Source organism: Chrysemys picta, chromosome 5 (assembly GCF_011386835.1).
Source record: "Chrysemys picta bellii isolate R12L10 chromosome 5, ASM1138683v2, whole genome shotgun sequence".
In the NCBI taxonomy this organism is placed as follows: Eukaryota; Metazoa; Chordata; order Testudines; family Emydidae; genus Chrysemys; species Chrysemys picta.
The window spans coordinates 86,371,448-86,397,229 of NC_088795.1; the positions used below are offsets into that span (position 1 = coordinate 86,371,448).

The 25,782-nt window shown below is 41.8% G+C and overlaps 1 protein-coding gene across 23 annotated transcripts in view; it reads left to right on the forward strand.

Moving 5' to 3' along the window:
• The window catches only part of MTUS1 (microtubule associated scaffold protein 1), a 209,323-nt gene that overhangs the window by 107,466 nt on the left and 76,075 nt on the right, over positions 1-25,782 (forward strand). Inside the window, exon 1 of one of the 23 annotated variants that reach the window (XM_005282070.5) lies at positions 25,065-25,589. The exons of the other annotated variants lie outside the window; for them this stretch is intronic. Within the exon in view, the coding sequence (XP_005282127.2) occupies positions 25,118-25,589 (472 nt within the window). The 5' untranslated portion in view covers positions 25,065-25,117. Of the gene's footprint in view, positions 1-25,064; positions 25,590-25,782 lie in introns of those variants that run through there. 23 annotated transcript variants of the gene reach the window in all.

A 25,782-nucleotide genomic window follows, 5' to 3' on the forward strand; every position in this document is an offset into this window, starting at 1 on the left:
TTGTTGAAGTGGTTGGCTTTGACCCTGGATATCCACCTAGAGGAACTCCAGGAAAAGTCCAACAGTCTTGTGGACATTTTTATCATCAGTGGTCTGGGGTAAGATAGCTCTGCCTATTAATAATGGTATTTTAGAATCCACCGAGCTTCTTTGGCAGACCTCTGATTCCCTGCCACTTACAGCAAAAAGGGTGGAGAGGTGGTGCTATGTTCCCTCTGAGATGCTTGAACCCTTATAATTATCCCCCTCACAGCTCCCTTCTAGTGTTGGCAACCAATGAATGAGAGAGAGAGAGAAAGTGACACAGGGTCACCAGGCATGAAGCCCATTAAAAAAGCCAAAATGCTGGACTTATTTTGGAGGAATTTTCACAGGCAGGCTACAGCTTCATATTACAAACCAGCAAGTTTAGCTGGGGCACTATAATTTTACCCTGGGATACAGTTCAAAAGTTCAAAGACAAGTTCCCAGATTATGCGAAACAGTTTTAGACACAATCAAGGAGGATAAGGTGGTTGCCAGAACAGTGCTGCAAGCTGGTTTGGATGCAGCAGATTCTGCAGCTTGCAACATGGCCTCCACTATCACAATGAGGTCCTTCATTGGTTGCAGAGCCCAGGAGCTCCCATTTGAAGAGGCTTCAGACAATGCAAAGTTATCATTCTAGGCTTGAAAGCTTAACCTCTCATGATAGAAGCCTTAGACTGTTTTACTGGGCATGCACTGATGCAGTCCAATATGCCAAGTTGAGTTTGACTGCTACAAGGCTGGTTGGCTGAGGTATATTCTCCAAGGAGGCAACACAGACATATGTTCGTGCATGAGCCATAACAGAACTTATTCCTCCTAGATTGGTGGATGGATTCAGCCAATGTCTGCAAGGGAGTTCCCTTTACCCCACCTCAACAGTCCCTTACATTAGTCACTGATGCCTCGGACCTGGCTTGAGGGGCTCATTTGGGCCCCCTGCAGGCTCAAGGTCTCTGATCTCCCCAAGATCTCAGTCTACACAGATATCGGGGAATTGCAAGTTATCCTGTCAACTTGCATGGTGTTCATTCCTCACATCAAGGGAAGAGGCATGTTGGTGCTGGCTGACAATACAACGGACATATTTTATGTAAACAAATGGAGGGATGCCCAGGCTTCACTGCTCTTTCAGGAAGCAATTGTGCTTTGGAACTTCTGCATCAGCAACTTCACTTTTGAAAGTGGCCCACTTCCCAGGAGCTTAGACTGGTGGCAGATTGACTCACTAGGCTATTTATCAATCCTCACAAGTGGTCCCTTCACCCAGACATAGCAAGGTCCATTTTCCAACGCTGGAGAACTCAAGTGGATCTGTTTGCAACAAAAGACAACAAAATGTCAACAGTTTTGCTTCTGAGCGGGCCACAGCCTGAGTTCATTGATGGAGGCTTTCCTGCTGTTGTTGTCAGAGTGTTTCCTGTACACTTTCCCTATCCTTCTTCTGCCTGAGTTCTGTGCAAGGTCAAGAAAGACAGGCTCATCTTATGCTGTTTGCCCTGGCATGGCCCTTCAACTACTAGTTTTCAGACCTCTTACACTTATCTATCAATCCCCACTGTCACTCCTGCTTCACACAGACTTGATTTCATAGACACTCAACCACATCCTCCTCCCTTCATCTAACAGACTGGAGGATTCATGGTTAGCAACAGCAGAAGAGTCCTGCTTTAGAGAAGTTCAGGATGTGCTCCTTATCTAGTTAAATACCAGAGGTTTTCCATCTGGTCCAGATTGAAAGGGGTTTCCTCATCCTCGTTTCTGTTCAGCATGTGCTGGACTGTCTTCTGTCCCTGAAACACCAAGGATTGGAGATTAGTTTGATCAGAGTTCACCTAGTGGCTATATTGGCATTCCATCTACCTACTGATAACCGTTCTATTTTTCCAACTAAGTATCTGAGATTTTTTTAAAGAGCTTGGACAGGCTATTTCCATAGGTACATATCCCTATATTTCCCCCATGGAGCCTGAATCTAGTCTTAGCAAACCTGGTGGGGACCCCCCCCCCCACCTTGAAATTCTAGCAGCCTGTTCTCTGTTGCACCTTTTGATGAAAATACCATTTTTAGTAGCCATTACATCATTCAGCAAAGTGGGGGAGTTGAAGACCCTAGTACCAGATCCTCCATATACAGTTTTTGGGGACAAAGTCTACCTTCATTCTCACCCAAGGTTTCTTATGAAGGTGGTTTCCATTTTTTTCATATTAACCAAACGATCATCTTCCCAAAGTCTCATGGTAATAAGGCTGAAGGGAGACTGCACTCTCTGGAAGTTAGAGCTTCAGCGTTTTATCTGGAACAGACTGAAACTTTCAGGTCTTCGACTCAATTGTACATTGCTTTTGTGGACAGAATGAAGAGCAGTCCTGTTACCACTCAGAGGATATCGTTTTGGATATCCAGTTGTATTCACCTATGTTACCATTTGGTTAATATGATGTCACTGAATAGAGTGTTGGGTCATTCGACTAGGTCCCAAGCAACCTTTCTGGCTAAAGTTCCCCTGTTAGACACTTGCAAAGTGGCAACCTGGTCATCACTTCACATGTTTGCCACTCACTACGCTAGGTCTCAATCTAGAGATGCTTCTAAATTTGGACAAATGGTCCTCCACTCCATGTTTAAATAGACTCCAAACTCCTCTCCAGTTGGGACTGCTTGTGAGTCACTTACAGTGGAATGGACATGAGCAATCACTCAAACTGTTACTAACCTTTTTTGTAACTGTTTTTCGAGATGTGTTGCATGTGTCAATTCTACAACCCACCCTCCTTTCCCTCTAATCAGCCTTTTGGTAGGAAGGAACTGAAGAGAGTAGGGGGCAGCTCTGCCCTTCATGTCTGAGCACAGTGTGCAAGGCAATAGAGGGCGCTTGTTCCACCCTGACAGGTACGGCTAAGGGAAAAACTCTGACAAATGCACACTGGAATGCATGCACACACCTACAGTGGAATGGCCATTTGCAACACATGTCGAACAACAGTTACGGAAATGTTAGTAACCATTTTTACTAAAAATTACCTTCTCTAGGTCTGAGTTAACACAGATCACCAAAAGGTAAACCACATTCTCCTGCCAGGTGTGGGGAAGAAATGCTTCTCACTCGGGCTGGTCACATGTAAATGAAGTATTGTATCATTCATGATAAAAACCCATTTACAGTCTGAGTAAAATGCTAACCAATAGATTACAGGTGTTGGAGGGAAAAAATACAAATAGCAGGAGTTATCCTGTTTACGGTAAGATGATGTACTTTTGAAACTATCTCTAGAGTACAGATGAACTCTCAGGTATTCCTTCAATCTGTGAGGAAAAGCAGCCAGTTGGCTTGATTTTATGAGAAAGGGTCAACCAAACTGGTTGAAAATGCTGGGGGGAAAACTTAGGGGTAAGCTGTCTTGTAGGAGATGAGGGAAATGCCGCCATATAAATTCAGTCTCAAGAAAGCATGTTTTGGTTACCATTTGTTTCCAATATTTTTACGCACTTCTACTTGAATCTGTTTTTGCTAATAAACGTACTGGAAATTTTTTATTAAGGAAAACAAAAGTAAGTTCTCGGAATCTGGGCAATTTTGTTGGGGGCAATTTTTGTTTCAGAAAATGGAGGAAGTAACTGGGGGACAGTAACTGGTTTAGACTTGATTCTGACCAACAAGGAGGACTTAGTAGTGAATCTGAAGACAGAAGGCAGTTTGGGTGAAAATGACCGTGAAATAATAGATTTCATGATTCTAAGGAAAGGAAGAAGTGAAAGCAGCAGCAGAACAATGGACTTCAAAAAAAGCAGACTTGAACAAACTCAGAACTGGTAGGGTCCCATGGGAAGAAAATCTTGGGTTTGGGAGAAGAGTTCAGAAGAGCTGGCAGTTTTTCAAGGAGACAATTGAAAACTATTCTAATGCAAAGGAAAAAGAGAAGACGAGTAAGAGGCCCACAGGGCTCTGTTAGGAGCTCATTAATTATCAAAAAATAGAAAAAGTGAAAATTATAGACAAGTTGTTAAGGAGGCATATAAAATAGTACAAGAATGTAGAAACAAAATCAGAAAGGCTAAGGCAAAAAATGAGTTGCACCTAGCATGGGATATAAAAGGCAATAAGAAAAGGTTTTTAAAATACACACTAAGAGCAAGAGAGAGACTAAGGAAAGTGTAGGTCCTGGTGGGAAAGGAGAGAGCTAATAGTGAATGAGAGCCTCAAGAAAGTTGAAGTGTTTAATGCCAGTTTTGCTTCAGTCTTCACTAAAAAGATGACCAGATACTCAATGGGATTAATATTAATAAGGCAGCAAGAATGCAAGCCACAACAGGGAAGTAACAGGTTAAAGACTATTTATGATAAGTTAGATGTTTTCAAATTGGCAGTGCCTGATGAAATCATCCTAGGGGATTTAGGGAACTAGCTGAAGCAATTTTGGAACCATTAGCAATTATCTTGGAGAACTCCTGGATGACAGGTGAGGTCCCAGAAGACTGGGAGAAGGGCAAACAATAGGGACCTGAGGAACTATGAACCACTCGGCCTAACTTTGGTAAATGGAAAGATACTGGAACAAATTATTAAGCAACCAATTTGTAAGTGCCTGGGGGATAAGAGGGTTATAAGGAATAGCCAGCATGGATTTGTCAAGAACAAACCATGCCAAATCTACCTCACTTCCTCTGACAAAGCTACTGGCTGTCACATTCTGGGGTGCAATCCAGACCAGTAAGGGTTTATCACTTGCCATGTAACCTTGAGTGCTTTAAATGCCTTAAATGTGCAGTCCCCTGTGTGTCTGTTTTGTGCAGCCCTGGTTCAGCACCTACCTACAACACCGAGAGCCCCACTGTAGTCTCTCACCCATTACATGATGCAGGGGTGACCCCAAACACACCCCCAGTCCTGAATTTCCCCAAAGCCCTTTCCTGGTACACTAAGATAAGTTACTAAGTTTGCTGTTCCCTTTAAAGAAACAGTACGTCAGCCTCTTACCACCTTACTGGAATTCACAAACACTCTAATTTAATCAAAGTACTGGGTTGGTTTATAGTTAAAAAGTAAAACAAGCTTATTAAACAGAAGTAATAGGTTAAGTGATGCCAAATAAAAGGAATCAAGGTTAGATTTACAAACAGACAAAAATAACAATACACTTACAAGACTAAAACCTAATTTCAGCCAGTTACTGTCTTTTCCCTAAGAAAGTTTCTCATCTATAATTGATTTCCAGGCACTTCAACTCCTTTGGTTGAAGGACCACTCTTTCTGCAGTTGCAGGAGCTCTGGCCTCTTTAGTCCCCCAAATGATGGATAACTTAGGGTTTCACCACCACTCCCTTATAGTCAAGTCAACTGTTGAAAAAGCATATCATCATTCATTGACCTTGCTTCAAGAGGAAGGAAAGCTTCTTGGGGACACAGTTTCCACCCCCCATCGAGATTGTGGTCATCTTTTCCCCACTTGCTCTCCTGATGGCTTTGTTTACCTTGCATGTAAACATGTCTTCATTGTGTCTGCCTGTTGACCAAGTTTGTCAGATAAATGTATAGTCATTTGTGATCTAAAAATGCTGACTTCCCAAGTAATTTGTAAGCTCTGAAGGTTCTGTTTACTGCATGTGTAAATTGCAGTGCCACTCTCACTGGTCAATCCTACTTGATTTGTATTCAGGACCTGCAGAGACCTGTTTCTAAGTGGTTTGAATACAGACTTTAAAACATAATATCAGAGAACATCCATAACTCCATATATAGTATTAATACATACATTTTACAATATTAATAACCAGTGTCATTTTTTCCAGTGATATATTACATTACACCAATGAACTGAGATACTCTCAAGCCAGCTGAAACTCATGGCTAGATACTAGGAAGCCACATGCCCTCTGGCCTTGGGGTGCTGTTAGGGTCAGACAGGCCTAGTGGATGATGGTGGTGGGGAGGGGAGCAGGAGATGGGATACATCTTGATTTTTAGTGAGGCTTTTGACACAGTTTCACATAAGTATATTAGGGAAATGCTTTTTAAAGAGAGCTTTACATTTTAGGTTCGTGGTACGGATGATGACCCTGAAGAGACAGGCCCAAATTCTCCTCCTTCCTTCTGTCACTAGAAGAGTCAAGTTTGGTTTAGGGTGGGCTACTGTGTTGTAGGAGGAATTTCCCTACCAAGATCCTACAACTGTGTTGTTTTGGTTCTGCAGCCTTGCTTTGTGAAGGGAAATGGACAACGGATCTGTGCAGTTGCCTTGGCAACGTGGGTCCCAGCGTGCACCTCCCTTTTGCTAGACTTCACTTTATGGGAATGTCTGCAACCCTTTCATGAGCTCCACAATTTCTGCCCCAGCACAGCATGAATGCATTACTTCTGGTGTTTGGGAACCCTGCATGGACAGCATGTGGCCCTAATGAAATACAGAACAGTAAAAGGTATTTTTAAATCTAAAAAGCTTAAGCTTCCTGCTCAAATTAGCAATATGAATATTCACAAAGCAAGAAATAATTCACCTTAAATAACCTGGTTTGTAGCTGTGCGAGGTGTTTAATTACCATAGCTATTTATAAATCTTCCATTGGTAGCAGCATCTTGTCAAGTGACATCTGACACTGGTAGTACAGGAGTCTCTAAGCTCATGAATAATCTTCCATCCTACTTTACAACAGATGCCTTATTTTTTAACTCCTTTTCAGTCTTCTATGGCCAGTTGTCCGTTATCACATGCTATTTCTGATATAAATGTCATAATAAAGTGTTCAGAAAGTACTTGTGTGAACACTCTGAATTATTTTTATGAAAGTAAAATCTGGGGAAATCGGAAGATCTCATTTCAGTTAGGGAGGATATAGGAAAACTGGAGCATCTGAATTGACATACTGTTTAGTGAAATTCTGTAGTAAAAGGTCTCTAATCTAAATTTAGTGAAAAATCTTAGCTAAGTTTTTATATAAGACTTTAAGTAGAAAAACACAGGAGTTGTGATTATCACACTTATTAGGTAACTTTGTCTTCCTTCACCTTGTCTTTAAGCATGCAGGCATCTCAAGTGCACCTTTCCTCCCCTCCCCCGTTTGATTTACTGCCAATATCAGAAAACCATTTTAAAAAAACTCTGTCTAGGTCAGGGGTGGGCAAACCCTTTGGCCCAAGGGCCACATATGGGTATGGAAATTGTATGGCGGGCCATGAATGCTCACAAAATTGGGGGGTTGGGTTGTGAGAGGGCTTCAGCTGGGGGTGCAGGTTCTGGGCTGGGGATGAGGGGTTTGGGGTTCAGGAGGGTGCTCCAGGCTGGGACTGAGGGGTTTGGAGGGCAGGAGTGGGATCAGGGCTAGGGCAGGGGGTTGGGAGCATGGGAGGGGGTCAGGGGTAAAAGCTCTGGGTGGCACTTACCTCAAGTAGCTCCCAGAAACAGCGGCATGTCCCCCCTCTGGTTCCTACCCGGAGGTGCAGCCAGGCAGCTCTGCAAGCGCCACCCTGTCTGCAAGCGCCACCCCTGCAGCTCCCATTGGCTGTGGTTCCTGGCCAATTAGAGCTGCGTGGGTGGTGCTTGGGACAGGGGCAGCGTCTGGAGCCCCCTGGCTGCCCCTATGCGTAGGAGCTGTAGGGGGGACATGCCGCTGCTTCTGGGAGCCATGCGGAGTGGGGCAAGACCCCAACCCTGCTTCCCAGCTGGAGCGTCAGAGTGGAGAAAGCCCGGGACCTCACTTCCCGGCAGGAGCTTGAGGGCCATATTAAAATGTCTGGAGGGCCTAATGTGGCCCCGGGCTGTAGTTTGCTCATCCCGATCTAGTCTATTGGAAGAAGAGCAAGTTAATTTTAGACTAAATCAATTCAAATATTTAAAATTAAAATAATGAAGAGAAATTGGGGGATATTTCCAGCAGAAAAATAAGCAGACTTGTTGTTCTAGTCCTAGATGCAATGCCAATCACAAGCTACACTGCTTCATTGATCAACAAGGTAGTCTAGAAGACTTTGTCTGCTTTTCTTAAGTGTAAGCACACACTCATGGTATACAAAATACAAATCTGTGGCTTTTTCCCTCTGGAACAAGAATTACTACACCTCTACCTTGATATAACACTGTCCTTAGGAGCCAAAAAAATCTTACTGCATTATAGGTGAAACCGCGTTACATGGAACTTGCTTTAATCCACGGGAGTGTGCAGCCCCTCCCCCCCGGAGCGCTGCTTTACCGCATTATATCCAAATTTGTGTTATATCGGGTCGCGTTATATCTGGGTAGAGGGGTATTATCAAAGTTTGAGCCACACACCTTGATTAACAAAAGAGGATCTGGTTATTCAACTGAGTACAAGAAGAATACAGTTTTCATGTGTTTGATACTACTGTTGCATGAGGCTAACTACAGCAAGGAAACTTCAGATTTCAGTATCTGAAACATAGTCAGTGAATAGCTGTACATCTCATTTCATGTATAGTAGTGGCACAAGTAGTCATAACTTGTTTAGACACTAATCCTTCTTAGAATCACAAAACAGAGTAAAGGATAGGCTTGTCCCTTCTGAATATGAATATTTAATAGTTATTGAAATAAAGTAAATGCAATTTTTTGGTATTTAATTTTTAAATACTTGGGAGGCAGTGAGATATTTGTGGGGGTGGGGGAGGAAGCATAAGAGTACCTAGACAAACTTCAGAGTAATAGTAACTGTTCATGAATAGGTATCATAGTGGTGTTGGTGCATTTCATAGAAAACCGCAGTCAGATAATTACATGAGTTTAGGGAGTCAAAGTTGCTCCCCTGGAGCACTTTATGGGGGGATGGGGTGGAGAGGAAGATTTAATGAGGCTCAAGCAGCACAAATTTCTTCTCTTTTCCTCCTATCTGCTGTTGCTGAAACTAGTTTGGCCTAGTTCACGCTCCCCAGCATCCTTTGACCATTTTCCTCCTTGTATTCCACAGCTCTTTCTGGCAGTGTGTACATTTAGGGATAACTCTGGTCAAACAGGGAGTTGGAAGAGATAGGGGAGAAGACTGAGCTGGAAGTGGGAGAGGGTGTTCAGGAGAGTAGTCCCCAGACACTGGAGGCTAGTGAAAACTGCTGATTGGAGCTGAAAACTGAAGGAGATAGTCCTGGGGGTATTCTGCACCAAAAATTTTGGGCCAAAACATTTACAATTCTTCTCTCACTATTTTAAAATGCTGTACAATTCTGCATATTTTATTTGTCAAAATAACACAATATAATCACACCAGTTTCAATCATTATTGTAATTTATTTCAAAATACCTGTCAACAAGTATGTCTAACAATACAGACTTAAAATATTCAGGAAATGTATTTTGCCATAGATTCTTTACTAGTATATTAATACAGAACTTTGAGTAATAATCCATTTAAAGTACAATACAGAAATGTATTTCCTGCGCCCTTCAGAAGCAATGCAAAGGCTTGGGGGAGTTGGGGTAATGGAGGCGCTCAGGGAGAGGGAAGTAATTGTTGGGAAGGAGCCTGGGTGTGAACTTGGAGGAGTTGTTGGGTGTGGGTGGGAAAATTATGGAACTGTGTGTGTGTTGTGGGGGGGCAGGGAGGGATTGTTAGGGAGTTGGGGAACTTCCCCTACTCAGACCCTGGCTGACCCCTAGCCTCTCCCATTCAGTCAGGCACATCTGCCCTGTCCATGTGTGTCCCTGAACCACCACCCCCCATTCCCATGTGTCCCTGCACCTCCACTCAGCTACCCCTACTCTCTCTGCCCCCATTGTCCCTGCATCCCCACTCAGCACTCCTGCCTTGATGTGGCCCTGCACCCCCACTTCCCTTCAGCCCTGCCACAGTCGGTCCCACTCACTAGCTCTTCTGAATCCCAGTCCACTTTGACCCCAGCGGCCTCGCTCTGTCCTCTTCTTCCCGCCCCCACCCATAGCCTCATGCCTCCTCACCTGGCCCTGTGGGCAGGAAGCTGTGAGGAACACAGCCTCTCATCCTCCGTATTGGCTGCTGACTGCTATATCTGGTGAGCCAGATGCCTCAGTTCTGGTGTCAAAGCCTCTCCTGGTGGGCAAAATGCATAACTGCAGCGCCTCTCCAGCAGAATGTATTTTCTGTGGAGAAAAAAAAAATCTGCAGGGGACGTGAATTTTGTGCGAGCACAGTGGCACAGAATTCCCCCAGGAGTAAGGACAAATGTTGAAAGTAGCGTGTGCATGTAGGAAGGGAGAAAGGATGCATCTCCCATGGCTGTATAATATACAGGGTGCTGGGCTGTATCAACTTTGCAAGACATTTCAGAGGGCTCTATTGTGTCACTATTAGACCACATTCAGCAGAGAGTAATTAGAAATAATGGTCATGGAATGTTCTGAAGACATCCCCAGAGAGAAGTGCTTTGCTTGTTAGTTTGTAACCTGGAGAATACTTCTGGTGTATTATAACAAGAAATACAGAAATAATTCTTTCTCATAGCTACAAAATGGTGGGTATCAGTAATAGTTTGTGCTGCTTTTTAGGAGAACTTAATTGCCCCCTTTTAGAATTGGCACCTGGCTTTTCAGACCACATTTTCTGTAAATCTGTATTAAATACTAACATTTTCCTTCTCCCCCCCAACATACTCTCATTAGGCCAGCGTTGAAGACTGACTGAGTTCACTTAGTTGACTTTCTAGCCAGCAGCAATAGAAGTGGTGCTATTAAGATAGGGTGTGTGGAAGAAAAATGTAATCTTGTTCTGTTGACCAGAAATTAATATGATAACCTGAGTCATGCTCTAAAGTACTTCTTCTTAAAGTACATTTATGGAAGCTCATTCAATTATGTGGTGTTGGTTTTTTGTGGGTTTTTTTCTTCTTCAGACAAATGATACATCTGCCTGAAAGATACTGTGTGTTTGTATCCCTAAGCAGTCAATGAGGAATGAAATTTGAGACAGATGACTTAAATTTTAAGTCCCCAACTGAAAGACTGCACTTCAAATGAAATATTTACTTTTGGAATGTTAAATGGGTGCACACGTTTTAACATTTTACTCTGATATAATTTTACTGAGAAATTTAACTTCCACTGTGTAAATGCTTCCAGACACTGAAACTACACAAGAGGGGGGATATGTTTAAAAGAAAAAAGTGGGGCGGGAAGCCCCACAAACCTAAATTGCTAGGCAACTTCTCTGTAGCCTGAATTCCTCTGAAAGACAAATACAGTGTTAATGTAAGTACTACCAAGAGCACGCTTTATGGGGCTCAAATCAAAAAGGCACCACCGTATTTAAGATATGCATATCGGGGGTATTTCTATGTTGGCATCAAAGCTGTGTCATGTCTTTCCTTCTGTTTGGACATTTATAGAACTTTTACGAGATGGGTACTGAAGGCAAAAGTATGATACAGTAACTCCTCACTTAAAGTCGTCCCGGTTAACGTTGTTTCATTGTTAAGTTGCTGATCAATGAGGGAACATGCTCGTTTAAAGTTGTGTAATGCTCCCTTCTTTGTCTACTGCTTGTAGGAAGAGCAGCCATTGCAGCTAGCTGGTGGGAGCTTGGGAACCAGGGTGGACCAGCAGCCCCCCTATCAGCTCCCTGCTCCCCTAAGTTCCCTGTGCAGCAGCTGCCCAGCAGGCTAGCAATTGCAGCTGTCCCTTCCCCCACTGCTCTGTGCTGCTCCTGCCCTCTGCCTTGGAGCTGCTCCCCAAGACTCCTGATTGCTGTGCAGGGGGGGAGGGGAGAAAGAGGGGGGCTAATGTCAGGGCGTCCCCCTCCCCTCTGCTCCTGGACTCCTTACCCCATCTTCCATAAAGCAGGGGGGACACATCAGGGCTCAGGACCGAGGGAGCTTGCAGCAGCTGTGGTGTCAGCAAGCTGGTCTAATTAACAAGGCAGTGTACTTAAAGGGGAAATGCGCATATCGCCTTCCATTTCTATTGCATTGTAGAGTGAGAGTTAACCCTTGAGGGCTCAGCCAATTGCTAGTTCATCATTTAGCAGTAAGGGAAATATCCCACCCTCTGACTCCTCCACCTCAACCAAGCTTCACAATCATCACTGTGTACCAGTATTAAATTGTTTGTTTAAAACTTATTGTGTGTGTGTGTGTGTGTGTGTGTGTGTGTGTGTGTGTGTGTGTGTATGTATGTATGTATGTATGTATGTATGTATATATAGTCTTTTGTCTGGTGAAAAAAATTTCCCTGGAACCTAACCCCCTCATTTACGTTAATTCTTATGGGGAAATTGGATTCACTTAACATCGTTTCGCTTAAAGTTGCATTTTTCAGGAACATAACTACAACGTTAAGTGAGGAGTTACTGTAGTTCCAGAAACTGAATGAGCTTCAGACTTGAGGTTGCTTTTCATGTGGAGCACAATCTCGCCATCATGAAGATTAAGTTCCTTAAACTTCTTAATTTAGTGCTGCCAGATGAATAGCCACAGAGATTGAAATCCCCTAGTTATGTACAGGACAAGTATACTATGTCACAGAATGGCTGGCCCCTGTAACTGAAGCAGGTCCCGCTCCCCTGAGTCACAGCAGGGGCTCTCATTTGGCAAGGCAGCACCCAGAGACCGTCAAAGGTCATGGGGAGACCCATTGAGTGAGAATCCAGATGAGTCAGTCAGGAGACTGGAGGAGGTCTTCAGGGGAAAGCTGCAGAGAGAAGTGGAAAGATCTCTGCAAGTCTTCACTGGGAAGAGGGAACAATTGGCCTGAGAAGGCTGTAGGTAGGCGAGCAGCAAGAGGAATCTGCTGGCTGGCACCCTAAACCAGATTGCCAGGGCTGAAGCAAGGAGAAGCAAAGGAGAGAGTTGCCTGCTGGGCCTCAGAGGGCTGAAGGCAGGGGAGCGATGGAGGAACTTGCCTGCTGACATATCCCAAGGCTGGAGAGCTGGACGCAGAGGAACTATGAGAGGGCCAGTGAGAGTGAGGGATGCTCCCAACAGAGACGGCTGTGGGGATTTCTGTTGGGAAGTGTAGTGTTGCTCTACTGTTGGAAGGGATAGGGTGGCTGTTCTGGTCCAGGAACAGTAGAGAGCTGCAGTGGAGAACTGGGACATGGTAAGGGACATCGGGGCTGTATGTTGCATCTACTATTTAGACTATGCTGGGGGAAATCTGGACACTAGTTTTGGGACTTTTGTAATAAATTAACTGCACAAGGGCTCTTTGCCCACAGAAAGCCTCTGGACTATTGCTGGGGAGTCTAAAGGAGGGAAACCGAGGCAGATGCATCCATCATGCCATGGCCTGCTGCAGGAGAGTGCTTCAGATGGGGCTTCCTTGTATTATCCTTCAAATGTGATTCAGCAGTTACCTGGATGTGAAAGAGTTCATTCCCAGTCTATGTGAAGTCATTGATTTCTGCTGTAACTGCCAACAAGGGTGTCAGTTGTGGTGCGGTGGCATTGCGGATATGAACATCTGCTCACAGGGAACTCAACTGACTGCGAAACTCCTTCTACGTTGGCTACTGAGCAGCCATCAGATGGTCAGAACTGCCAGTTACTACTAGTATAGAACAGATTTTAATTAGCAACTGGAGCCTTTGGATGTTACTACATTACAAATAACGTTGAAATAATACTAGCAATTCAGGGTTACCTAGTCTTCAGATTTTAAGAGCTCTGTGTTAGGTTCTGCAACAAATCTGGTCATTAACTTAACGAGTGAAATTCTATTTGCTATACCTGACTTATTTCCCCCCCAAAAGCTTTATCATGCCTGCGTCCTCACTGTTAAGTGTTCAAAAATGCTAGTTTTAATCTATAGCCTAAGTAGGTGTGTTGTAGACTATATACCCCAGTAATTTCTCCTGGCTTGTCCCTGAAAGACTACGCAAGGGGCATGTAGTGTAAGCAAAAGGGAGACTATTTTTGGCAAACTACTTTTCATCCTGAATTGCAGCAAACTATATCAGGGTGAGTATGTGGGATTGAAGCTTCTGGTCCTGATATATGAAGCATAATATCTACATAATGGGAGATTTCTTAATGTGTTTAATTGTAATGCTTCTGGTACTCTTTCAAACATTTTCACTTACAAATATGGAAATTTCTCCTTAGCTCTTGAAGGAACCTCTCTAGAACTGAGTTGCATGCATGCAACCAAAAGTCTCTAGTGCAGATTATCTGAGTGCACTGTGCATTGTAAACTAGGAAGCTGAAGTTGGCAAACAAATCTGGGGATATAATCTTGGCACCACCTAATATAATTTAAAATATGGCTCAGGTATCAGGTTGAGAATTAGAATGGGTCTCCAGTGTACTACTTTAGGACTTCCAGTGTGTCCTATATACAATGGGCCCAGTTAAATCCAGTAGCACTTGTTCCAATAACTCAACATTACCCAATTGCACTAGCATGAGTTAAATAGCTAATGGTTTTAAGGACTTTAAGAAAATAACCAACAATGTCTGGTTATAGTAATACTTTGGCTCAATTAAGTCTTTGATCCTCCCAAGTAGCTGTGGGTATGGTTTAAGAAATGGTGTTGGTGCATGATAACCTCTGATTATTTTAGCTTTTTGACCACAGTGGTACTTGTGGTGAGGTATGGGGGAGGGGGCACTGCTCTGGAGGAAAGACTGCAGCCCTCTGCAAGCCCTTGGGCCTTACACAGGGTCTCTTTGAAAAAGTTTGGGTAGTTCAGACGAGTTTGAGGCAAATGTCAGAACTTGTGGATGTATGATTAAATTGAGTGGACAAATCTTCTGAGTTACATTGTTTGCTAATCCATTAACTAAATGTTGGTCATGTTGGAAGAATTGCTTCCCAGTAAATTAGTACTTGGCATAATTGCTTAAATTCTGTTCAAATGTCTCACTAAGGAAAATTATTAAGACTGTTTGTCCTGTTGAACTTTTTCCAGCCTTCACTTTATTTGGGAGTGAATCCAGTCTTGACCCAGAGGTACTTATTCCTTCATATTTCTGTTCTGTCAGTAGTTCACTTCTACTTGATTGTAACACAGGAAGGGGAGGAAAAAAGTGTGGAAATAGATTGTGTTATCCAATGTGGTCTTAAATTTCTTAAAACCTAAGGTTTTTTGTATCTTTGGGGGAGAGGTTTAATTTAAATATGGAGATTTAACATCTGCTGCTGATTAGACCTTCCACAAAATTGTTCAGCCATCGTAGAATCCAGGACCAGAAAAGACCTTGAGAGGCCAACCAGTCCAGTCCCCTGCACCCACAGCAAGACCAAGCATTATCTATCTATCCCTGACAGGAGTTTGTCTAACCTGCTCTTAGAAATCTCCAATGATGGAGATTCCACAACCTCCCTATGCTTTACACCACACCATCATTCAGACAGTCTCTCCCCAACACCATCAAGTGCATACGTGCATGTATCCAGAATTATTTTTGTCATTTGGCAGGCATTGCAAGTATTGAGTGTAGCATATTCATTAAGGTACACATCTATTGTAGAGTACTCACATTAAAGAGAAAAACAATTGTGCAAGCCAGAGAAGTTTTGATTAAATTGGTAGGTGTTGCTAATACATGGCAAATACTGCCCCCCCACTGTCAGTGTGAACTCTGAAGTGTTTTCTAGGTCATGAAGATGTAACCCTACAATGATTTTCTTAGTGAATCAGTGGTCTCAAAACTCCTTACACTGTCTTCATCCAGTTGAAGTGTGACATATTGTCCCTCCATTGTGGACAAGCAGCTGTGGTCCCCACATCACAGTTTAAGACCCACTTCTATAGGAGAAAATTACAATGCTTGTTCTGTTTTGTTTTCCTGCAAAACCATTTTAAATCTCATAATAAATGTCATCTTATATTGGAAAGAGAACTCTGTGTACACAGCCAGACCTTCCCTGTGTCCTACTGGATTCTAATTCCAGGCTGACATGACTTGTAACAGTAAAATAGATCTGGTCTCCTCCCCTACTTTAAACAAAGGTGTGTACTATTTTACAGCTCAAGAGCAGATGTTGGACTTTTATCTTTGTGAACAAACTACAGCATTTTGCACCATCAACTTTCATTTAAAAACTTGAAAAGCAAATTTATGCCATGTCTAGAGAACACTTCCTCCTATGTTTATATATCCTTTTGTAGAAATGAGATTGAAAATCTTTCAAACTGGTTTAATTTAGTTTCCAATTATCTCTGTAGATTTGGTCCACACCTATTGTAATAGACTTATTTCAGAAATCCATTCTGGATCTCTAACCGATAGAATCAATTTCAATTCTAGCTGTTACAGGTCCAGAATGGATTTTTTGAAGTAAGTGTAGTACAATAATTAACACTATAAAATCAGCCTGTCCTGCCCTCCTCATTTCCTTTTCTAAGGTAGGCACATAGATTATTTGCCTTGGGCATAGTACAGTAAGCTGGACAAGTACCAAGCTGGGTTTTGCTTATAGTATTCGTTAAAATCTCTTAATTACCTAAATAGGCAAGTAATTGTCTGCTATATTAGTTACACCTTCCAAATCTGGACACTCTTTTTTTCTTTTTTTTTTCTTTTTAAGTGCTTGTTTAAACATGATTTATAAAGACTATCCCTTCAAATTGTCCAACAGACTGGAGCATTAAAGGAAAGTCTCCATTTCTAAGGTTTTCCTGGATTTCTTCTCTGCTAATACAACCAGCAGTGATAGCATTGATGGAAGCTCTTACTGTAGACAAAGCAATGGCCTCTAGCATCTTACCATTGTGTAGTCTAATCCTGCTTGTTGGAGGACTAGTAGTGACAGTAAAACAAGTTTCTGTGGTTACTGATAGTTATACCAATGATAGGAAGAGCTGGAAGTTGGGGAAGAAAGTCTAGCATATCCAAAGACTGAGTGCAGATTCTAACAAACTGTGTTCCTCTTCAAAATAGTATAGGAAGGTGAATGTCCAGGAGTTGGATTAATGGGGTTGGAGTCTGCAAATCTTATTCCCAGTTCTGTTGCTGACTTTTATGTTTGGAAAATTACTTATCTTATTGGGCTCAGTTTAACTACATTTAAAATTGGGGTAACCTATCTCTGTAAAGGTGGAAGGAAAGCACAGTGTAACTTTTTAAAACCATACATGTTACAGCAAGAGTTTAGAAGCTTGGGTAGGAACAAGAAGAACATGAAACACCAGGGAGCCAAACCACAAATAACCATGCAACCCTGAAATTTTGACTTTCAATTAACACTGAAATGGAAATAAATTTAGTGAGTAAAGCAGAGGAAAAGGTGCATGGAAACCATGTGATGGAAGAAGAGTTGCAGTGATACAGATTGAGAAATGTTGCCATACAGGAAATGAACACTTTTGAAAGTGCTGATGAGGCTTTATTATAGCAGCTCAGAAGCCCACTTCTATAGAAGTAAAACCATCATAAAGCCCCAAGGAAAAAACTTAATTTTGGAAAAGACTCACTAATACAAATCATTTTGAGCGTGGGTCCAAGTGGGGAATGCAGAGGCCTTATTCAACAACTGATTTAAGGAAGTAAAATGTGCTGGTACCCAACTCCTAGAATGATGTATGGTCCTCTCATGCAGGTGAGGAAACAGAAGCTGGGAGACACTGCACTCTGACATCATTCTAGGAGTTGTAATGTCAACAAATATCTATACTCACTCAGACATTTACTCAATATTCTGCTGGCCCCAATACCTTGCTGCCTGAGGTAGCTTCCTATTTTCTGTATGACTGTGCCAGCATTGACTGGTGGTCTATTCCTATGGTGTTCCCCTGTTGCAATCTGCCAGGAAGCCAAGACCATCACATCCTAGGGCAGAGGAGACTCGGCCTACCAAGACTTATTGCTGTTAATGACAGAGTCTGAAAAGAGCATTAAACATTTATTTTAGATTATTTTTCAGCCCATTATTGCCAGTAGTCTTGGTAAGAGGATCCATTACAGAATTGAAACTTGTGAAGGAGGACTACGTTTTCTGAACACTTTTAATCTTTAGACTGTCAAGTAATGTAAACTTTCAGCCCAAAAGGTGAATTTTTTTTTTTTTTGGAATGTTGAGTGAAATTTGAACAATGGAAATTGTTGCTAGAGGTGACCAACAAATGACTGCTATAAGAGGGTCTTCATTTGAATGTTTTTTGCCATCATCCTATTTCATTCTTGTTGCACCATAATCCGCGCCGGCTCTACCATTTTTTCCACCCCAAGCACGCGGGCAAAAAAAAAAAGCCGCCTGGACTGTGCCGCCCCAAGAATGGACGGAATGCTGCCCCTTAGCATGTACTGCCCCAGGCACGTGCTTCCTCCGCTGGTGCCTGGAGCCGGCCCTGATCATAATAGAATTATTGAGAGTAACACAATCCAAGGAATGATGATTCCCATAGTAACATAGGCTTGATTTATGTATGGTGTCTTGTGTGAACAAAATGGAAAGGCTGATAAAAGTTGTGTGGCAACATATTCTGGTGCCTTTGTAAATGCTTTATGCTCTGAAGCATCTGAGTGGCCCACAAAGATTTCCAGAAGTTGATTATTTCATTGCTGGAAGAGATGAATAAACAAACTTGAATATCCAGAGGGGACAGTGCAAACGTGAGTAATTGAAAAATTACCATATGAAACATAGGTTGTATGTAAATAATAGTGGAATTAATGTTTGTCTAAATATGACCTGGCAATCAGAATGGAAAGTGAGACAGTGAAGTATTTAACATACTATGGCTATGTCTACACTACAGCCGTGATCGACGCTCTGAGATCGATCCACCGTTGTTCTATTTAGTGGTCTAGTGAAGACCTGCCAAATTGACAGCAGATTGCTCTCCAGTCAACCCCTGTACTCACCCTACTCTTCTCGTTGGAGGTAAAGTTATTCACGTAGCTGGAGTTGCGTAGCATACGTTGACTTACTGTGCTAGTGTAGACATAGCCCAAAGGATTTTTCTGCAGAAGAAGCTTGCTCCAGACCAGCAAGCAGCGTGGGTGTTTGAAATGTTCCTGGGTGTATTGCAAGGTTTGTGTATTAGACTTGTGTATTAGACAGGCTTAGTTCTTTGAAGCGCATTAAATATTTTCAAGTCCCTCTTCCCTCCCTTCTTCACTTCACTTCCACCAACAGCACGTAAATTAGGAAGAAATCCATGCTCTGTGGAGGGAGACAAGGGGTAACAAATATATTCAAGTTAGAAAAAATAATGTAAATGTTGTATTGATGCCTAACCCAATGGATGATGTAATGTGCAATGTACAAATATGGACTGTATGGAATTCCCGATTCTCTCTAAACAGAGGGTCTCACATTACAGTGGATACTCACTATGCACATGGTAGGATTATGTCAAACTTCAAGGTAAAGGTTGAAAGACAATGTGCTGGTGTTAACAGAAGCAGAGAACCTTCTGCTATATAAGGTTTTTATCTTCAACAGACAGATTGGTTCAGCATCTAGGCCAGGCCGACCAAGCCACAGTTAATTCTCTTCAGTTCTGGAGAGATTTATATATTGCTCAACTTTCAAAAAGCTCTTCCTTTTCCTCTAAATTTTGCTTCAGATTTGGTGACTGTTAATGTAGATAAACAGTATCCCCAGACACAGCTGACTTCTGACCTCAAGGAGGGCAGAATTGAGAAAGGTAACAGTATGAGAAAAAGGTTAGCGTATGTGTGGATCTGCAGCACTGCTCCAAAAAGTGCTTAAAGGACACTGGCTTCAAACAGCATGGGTACTGGGTAGGTTGTAAGACGTGAGGGGTGGTAGGCTTATAAATTTCCCCTTGGCTCCTATGATTACTTGAATAAAGATAGTACCAATTAGCAGCAACAAAGCTTGCACACATAGAGGATCATGTTCAGAACTTCTTTATATCGTAGTGATGCCTAGAGGGGCCCCAACTGAGACTAGGGGTCCCCTTGGGCTAGGCACTGTATGAACCTACAGTAAGAGACCGTCCCTCTCCTGAAGAGCTTATGATGAGAGCTGACTGAAAAGGGGGAATCCCTCTTCTTCCTGATAAGGCGGGGCAGAGCATCCCTGTGGACTACTGTGTTTCAATGGAAGGTATCAGGGGGGTAGCCGTGTTAGTCTGAATCTGTAAAAAGCAACAGAGGGTCCTGTGGCACCTTTAAGACTAACAAGTTTTGGGAGCATAAGCTTTCGTGGGTAAGAACCTCAGCATCGGAAGAAGTGAGGTTCTTACCCACGAAAGCTTATGCTCCCAAAACTTCTGTTAGTCTTAAAGGTGCCACAGGACCCTCTGTTGCTTTTTTCAATGGAGGGTTTGTCAGATCCATTCTAGGTTCAGCGAAACATTTCACTCTGAATTGGTGTTCTCCAATTGAACAAAATTTCCGACAAAACTTAGTTACCATTTTGACAACTTAAATTGTATTATTATCCCCATGTGGCAGCTTTTGAACTGAGAGCAGAGATTAAATTACTTGCCCAGGGTCAGCCAGAGATGAACCTAGATCTCCTGAACTCAAAATTGAACCCAGACAAGTGCCTTTCTCGCAAGGCCATCTTCCCTTTCAAACTGGTCCCAAATAGACTTGAGAAATTACATTTCAAACAGGTATTCTATTCCCTTTGTAGGGAAATAGAATTTTAAAATAGTGGCATGCTGGAAGAATACCTGCATTACCAACAGACAAATGTCATGGGTGCCCAAATGCTCCACTGGGATAAAAGTTCCACCCCAAATAGTCAACTTACCAAAACCTAGCAAGTAGGGGCAATGATTGCATAATAATCGGGATTGGGGGATGGAGTCTGCATTTTCCCTGGCTCTTGAAACAGACAATGAACTTTGCGGTGAGATAAGGGGGGCAAAAGGGAGCAGCACCCTTGGAGCTCATGAGAAAAGTGGATCCTCTTGGCATTGAAGGTTGGAAACTAACTGTAGATGAGAAATCTTCTCGAATATTGTAATTTGCTGAAATTGAGTTTGTCACCTAGAAAGTGTTTTGTTTTTACTTGTTTTTTTATTCTTGTTTATCACTTAAATCTCTGTTCTTTGTTGTTAAACTCATTCTTTTTTTATTACAAAACCATCTCATTGCTGCATACTGAAGTGTCTGTCTTCAGATAAACAGGCCAGTGTGTCCTGTCTCTTTTGGAGGCAGCAAACTTAACCTCTGAGCGTCCAGTGAGAGGGCCTGATCGTTAACTGCAGGCAAGGTTTGGACTGGCAGAGTCCTGAAGAGTTTGCTGGTGGGTCAGGGAGCTAATAGCTTAGCAGTGGCAAAACTCTCACTTACTGAGGCTGAGAAGGGTAATGATGTCTCACATTTCTAGGAACCCCAAGCAGGACGTTGCACTTGTCATGCAGCAAGCACATTAAGATGGTCAAAAGCAGGAGATCAAGGTGGCTAAAACTCTTACTGCTTCAGTGTTCAAAAATGTGTGCGCTTTAGTGGAAAACTGTTTTAAATGACAAAATCTTTGCCTATATTTGTTTATTCTGTGACCGGCATCTGCAAGAGGAAAGAAATACTGGGATCAGACCTGTCAGCTAGTCATGCTGTGCCATTTGTCTTCTGGGAGTTGCTTGTGGAAGGAACAGATAAAAATATATGGAGCAGAAGAGTAGGGTCATTCTATGTTCTTTAGGCTCTAATCAGACAAGTAGACCTCCCAATTTGCCTTCTATATTGTGCTATTTTCCAAACATACTTGGAATTAGTAGGCTTAATTCAGACACTGTGTAGCATTTTCTTCAAAAAACAAACATCACTGTTTAAAATCTTTCAACAGATTAGTAAAATATCCATACATTTCACTTTCTGGAAGAACAGGCAGCCATCCTTGTTCTAGAATGTTTTTGTTGTTGCTAGTAAAACACAAATCTCCACATTCAGTGCACTAACAGGATTTAATTATTTCATGACTCAGTAATTCTTTACACAGTTGACATTTTAAGTCTTTGGACAATTAATACTCTTCCCAGTGTAGGTATTTAATGGCTGTTTTTCATTTTTTTTAGGCTAATATGTGAACAGCCAAGTTAAAACTAAAGTAAGTCTGCAGATAGACAAATCTTTGTTTGAGTAAAAGAGATGAAATAAAGCTCCTTTTCGCAATCTCCTGATCTAGCCAGTCCCATTCTCCACTCCCTTTCTGACTTCTAGTCTTCGTCTACACCAACTTTCTCCTTGTCCAACCAGTCTTTCTTCCCATCCTCCCAAATCAATCTGGCTCCCATTTTCCATGCAAGTCCCAATCTCCCCCAGCTGCTATTTCTGCCTATAATAATTATAAGACATTTTTGTCTTCTCTCAAAAAATTGGTGAAGTAGTGAAAAGATTGGTTGAACATCTTTGTTTTCCTCTTCTCTCCCCCCCCCCCCACCTGCAATGGTCACCTGTTCAATTTCCATCCCCCACAAGTAAGTATATATTTAATTTATTTTTAAAGATATTTATTTAGGCTTATTACTTTAAAGGTTCATACACCATGTGTAATTAAACATGGTACTAAATAGCCGTAACTATGGCTATTGAAGGTTTGGCCACATAGAATTACTCTTCAGTTCTCTAGTCAGTTTATTTTTGTGTAAACAACTTCAAAATGGTGCCAGACTGACACTTGCTTGGACTCTTCTCCTTCCTAGATTTATTGTTCTCGTATTTATAGAAATATGGATGATCTGTTTTTGCTTTTAGTTAAATAGAGAGAATATTTAGGGTATTCTATACAAATACCACAAATGCTTTGCGACTAACTTAACTAGCTTTACATGTTATGATCAAGCAAAACATGAACAGAAAATTTGGCAATTTTTTTTGTTTACATACATTGACTTCCTGTTTGATCTTAATACCTCATTAGCTTTGAGACCAGGTAGTCTGAGTATGAAATAGCCATCCTGGACTAATAGTCACAAACAGGAAATATTCTCAAGTAAAGTAAATCCTGAGATATGATTGAGTGAGTGTCTCTCTCAAGCTGGAATAGAAGCTGAATCATTTTATAGCAGCATAAATGGATAAATGAAAGCAGAATGTAAGAAAAGGTGTAAAACAAACTTTAGTTATTCAGTTTCATAACTGAATACCTATACCACCTTCCTTAAGGTTTTTTGTTTTTTATTTTCATGGCTTAACTAAAGGAAGGGACTTGAGAGTTGAATTTAGTTTTATAAAGTTTTATTAAATATCCTTAGCAGTAGCTAATAGTATAGGATATAAGAAGGCAAAAATAGTACTGGACTGTGAGTTGGCTAACTAGAAAATTGGTCAATATAACCATTCACGTTTTCTGAACCACATCACACACCCACAATAACAATTAGAGGCTGAGCATATCTTGGGAAGAAGACTTTGTTTAGATTTTTGATAGTCCCTCAGAATAGGGTCTCTCTTGTGCCATTTGGTTATCAACTCCAATGCTAACATAACCGAGGAAAAGAAATCAAAAACTAGATCACAAGAAAATTTGGTCAGTTCTTCCATACTAATTCATCAAGGCCTCTTTTCCAGTGGGTTTATAATAGTCAACCCCTTGTTACCTAATTTCCAATGAACGTTACCACCAGGATCTGATTAGCACTCCTAACTACCTGTGATCAACTCCTACACTTGTGATGGACTGCATAGACTGGGTGCAGTTCAAGAGGCTTGTACACTTGAACAGTTTTATGTCTGTATCCATCTAAACTTGAAAGGCAGTATGAAACCATTAACTGTGGTAGACACATGTACAGTGTCCTACAATCTGAGTTAACAGTAATTTGTTAATTCTAATTCTAAAGTAGTTTTTGAAAAGGACGGACACTACTATAGTCCTTTTCTGGTGCATTAGTGAGCAACCCAAACTGCTGGAAAATAAACACTGTTAAAAGTACCTATCTGAATTAGGTACTTGATGTCAGCAGGTTGCTTTATCCCATTTCTGCTGGGTGGTCCAATTTGGTTCCTGTTCTTGGAGGTGCTGGTTTGGACCAATCAAATAGTGATCCATGCTTCTGAAGATTCAAATGGTCCAATCAAAATAAGTGGTCTTCTCTCACCATCCAATCAGGGAACAAGGCATCATCTTTGAGTTCTTGCAAATGAGGCTGGAATTTTCAGCCAGAATGTCTCAACTGCAATTCAGTCTCTTAACACATCTTGTCAAACCACCTTGTATAAAACAGGTTAGGCCACAGCTGTTGGTACAACTATCTTGGGATATACCTAGTGAAATACACATGCGCTGAAAGAGGTAAATAAAAAGGAACTGAATAGCATGCTATATCCAAATGGCTGGGCAGTCGGGTATCTAACTACTTGCAAATATGCTTACGTAGAATTATTATGAGGTCTATAGTTAGACATGAAAGCTAGCTTTTTAAAAGCAAAGTTAACCCACCAAATTTTGCTGGGTTGCTAGGCCTACTGAACGAAAAACTTGAAAACACATCAAACAATATAGAATAGATAATCTTCCCCATGCTATTCTGCCACTGGTCCTCAACTGTGAACTAGAGAATTTAGCTCAGGGATGAAGATAACTGATGTTCCATTATCAGTTAGTATGTGGTCTTCTTGAGACTGTCCAAAGGCAGTACTAGTTGTAGTGATGGTGTTTGTGGCAAAGGCACTCATGGATTTATTCATTAATATCTAATTAGGAACATCAACAGAAGGACACTGCAGAGCCACCCAGTTCAGCATAGTATTGAGGCCATTAACTGAGTGATTTCAAACTTTTATGTGCAGTTAAAGGCATTCATTTGAGCCCTTCCCTTGAAGAGAAAGGGGTTTTTGAGTTCTTATGGATGCCTCTTGTGTTGCAAAGCCAAACATATTGGCAACAACTCCCACTGGTGCTTTCGATGGACACCTGGAACAAATGACTGTTGGGAGTGACTTTCCGAGTGACATCCCACATACGTGGATGACAGCAAAGGATTTAATAGGTTGGGTGTGGCAAAATCAGGCGGTTGTTACACTAACCAATACTCTTGTTGAAATTTGGGACTGAACTATTCCACAGAGCTCTGTAAGGTGTGCTCTGCTTCTATCTAGTGTCTTCAGTCAAGTGTACTGACTGTAACCTGAAATAGGATACTTCACCAGAGGGCTACCTGCTTACTTCTCCACATAAGTGGTAACTAGCTGCTGGTGTGCAAACCTTCCTGATGGCTTGGACCCTGTGACAGCTGTTGTCCCTGGATATATTATTCCACAGTAAGACATCTGTGGCTCCTGCTGGAGCAGAGATTGAGAGTTAAGCTGCCATGATGGCAGAAATTAAAGCTAGCCAGGAGGCAATGAAAGCCGGCCAAAAGGAATTAAGAAATGGCATGGAAATTTCCCAAAAGGAAATCAGAACAGTTCTTGATGCACAGAGGAGCCAGCAACAGATGAAAGATGACTTCAAAGCAGAGATTAAATCCAGTCAATTGGAATTAAAAACTGTAGTTGAGGAGATCCAGACAGTGAGGAAAGAAATGGAAGTTCAGTTAAATGCCCAGGCTGATCTGGTATATCTGATTGAAGGAATTAGCAGCAATTTGACCAATGTTGTTAAAGTTTTCCAGAAAATGGAAAAAAGCCAGAAAGCTTTGACCAGCCTGGATCTTGCTAACAGAGAGGATCAGAAGCAAGGACTTAAGGATAACAACGAATGCTTGAATGAGGAAGTTAGTCTTCAAACCACTCTAGAAGCTAACAGTTTGATGAAGGAACACGAAAAGAGGATGGCTTGGGGTAAGAGAAAACTTAACTGATCCTCGAATTACAAAGCTTGGAGGTGAAAGGTTTGATTGTTTCTGCTCCAATTCTTTCTTATTTAGCCTTGTTTGGAACACTTTTTTTTAGAAATTCTATCATACATATTTAAAAAACTTTTTCTAAGGAAAATAACCTCAGTTTAAAGTAGAGGGGCATTAGCATGTACTCA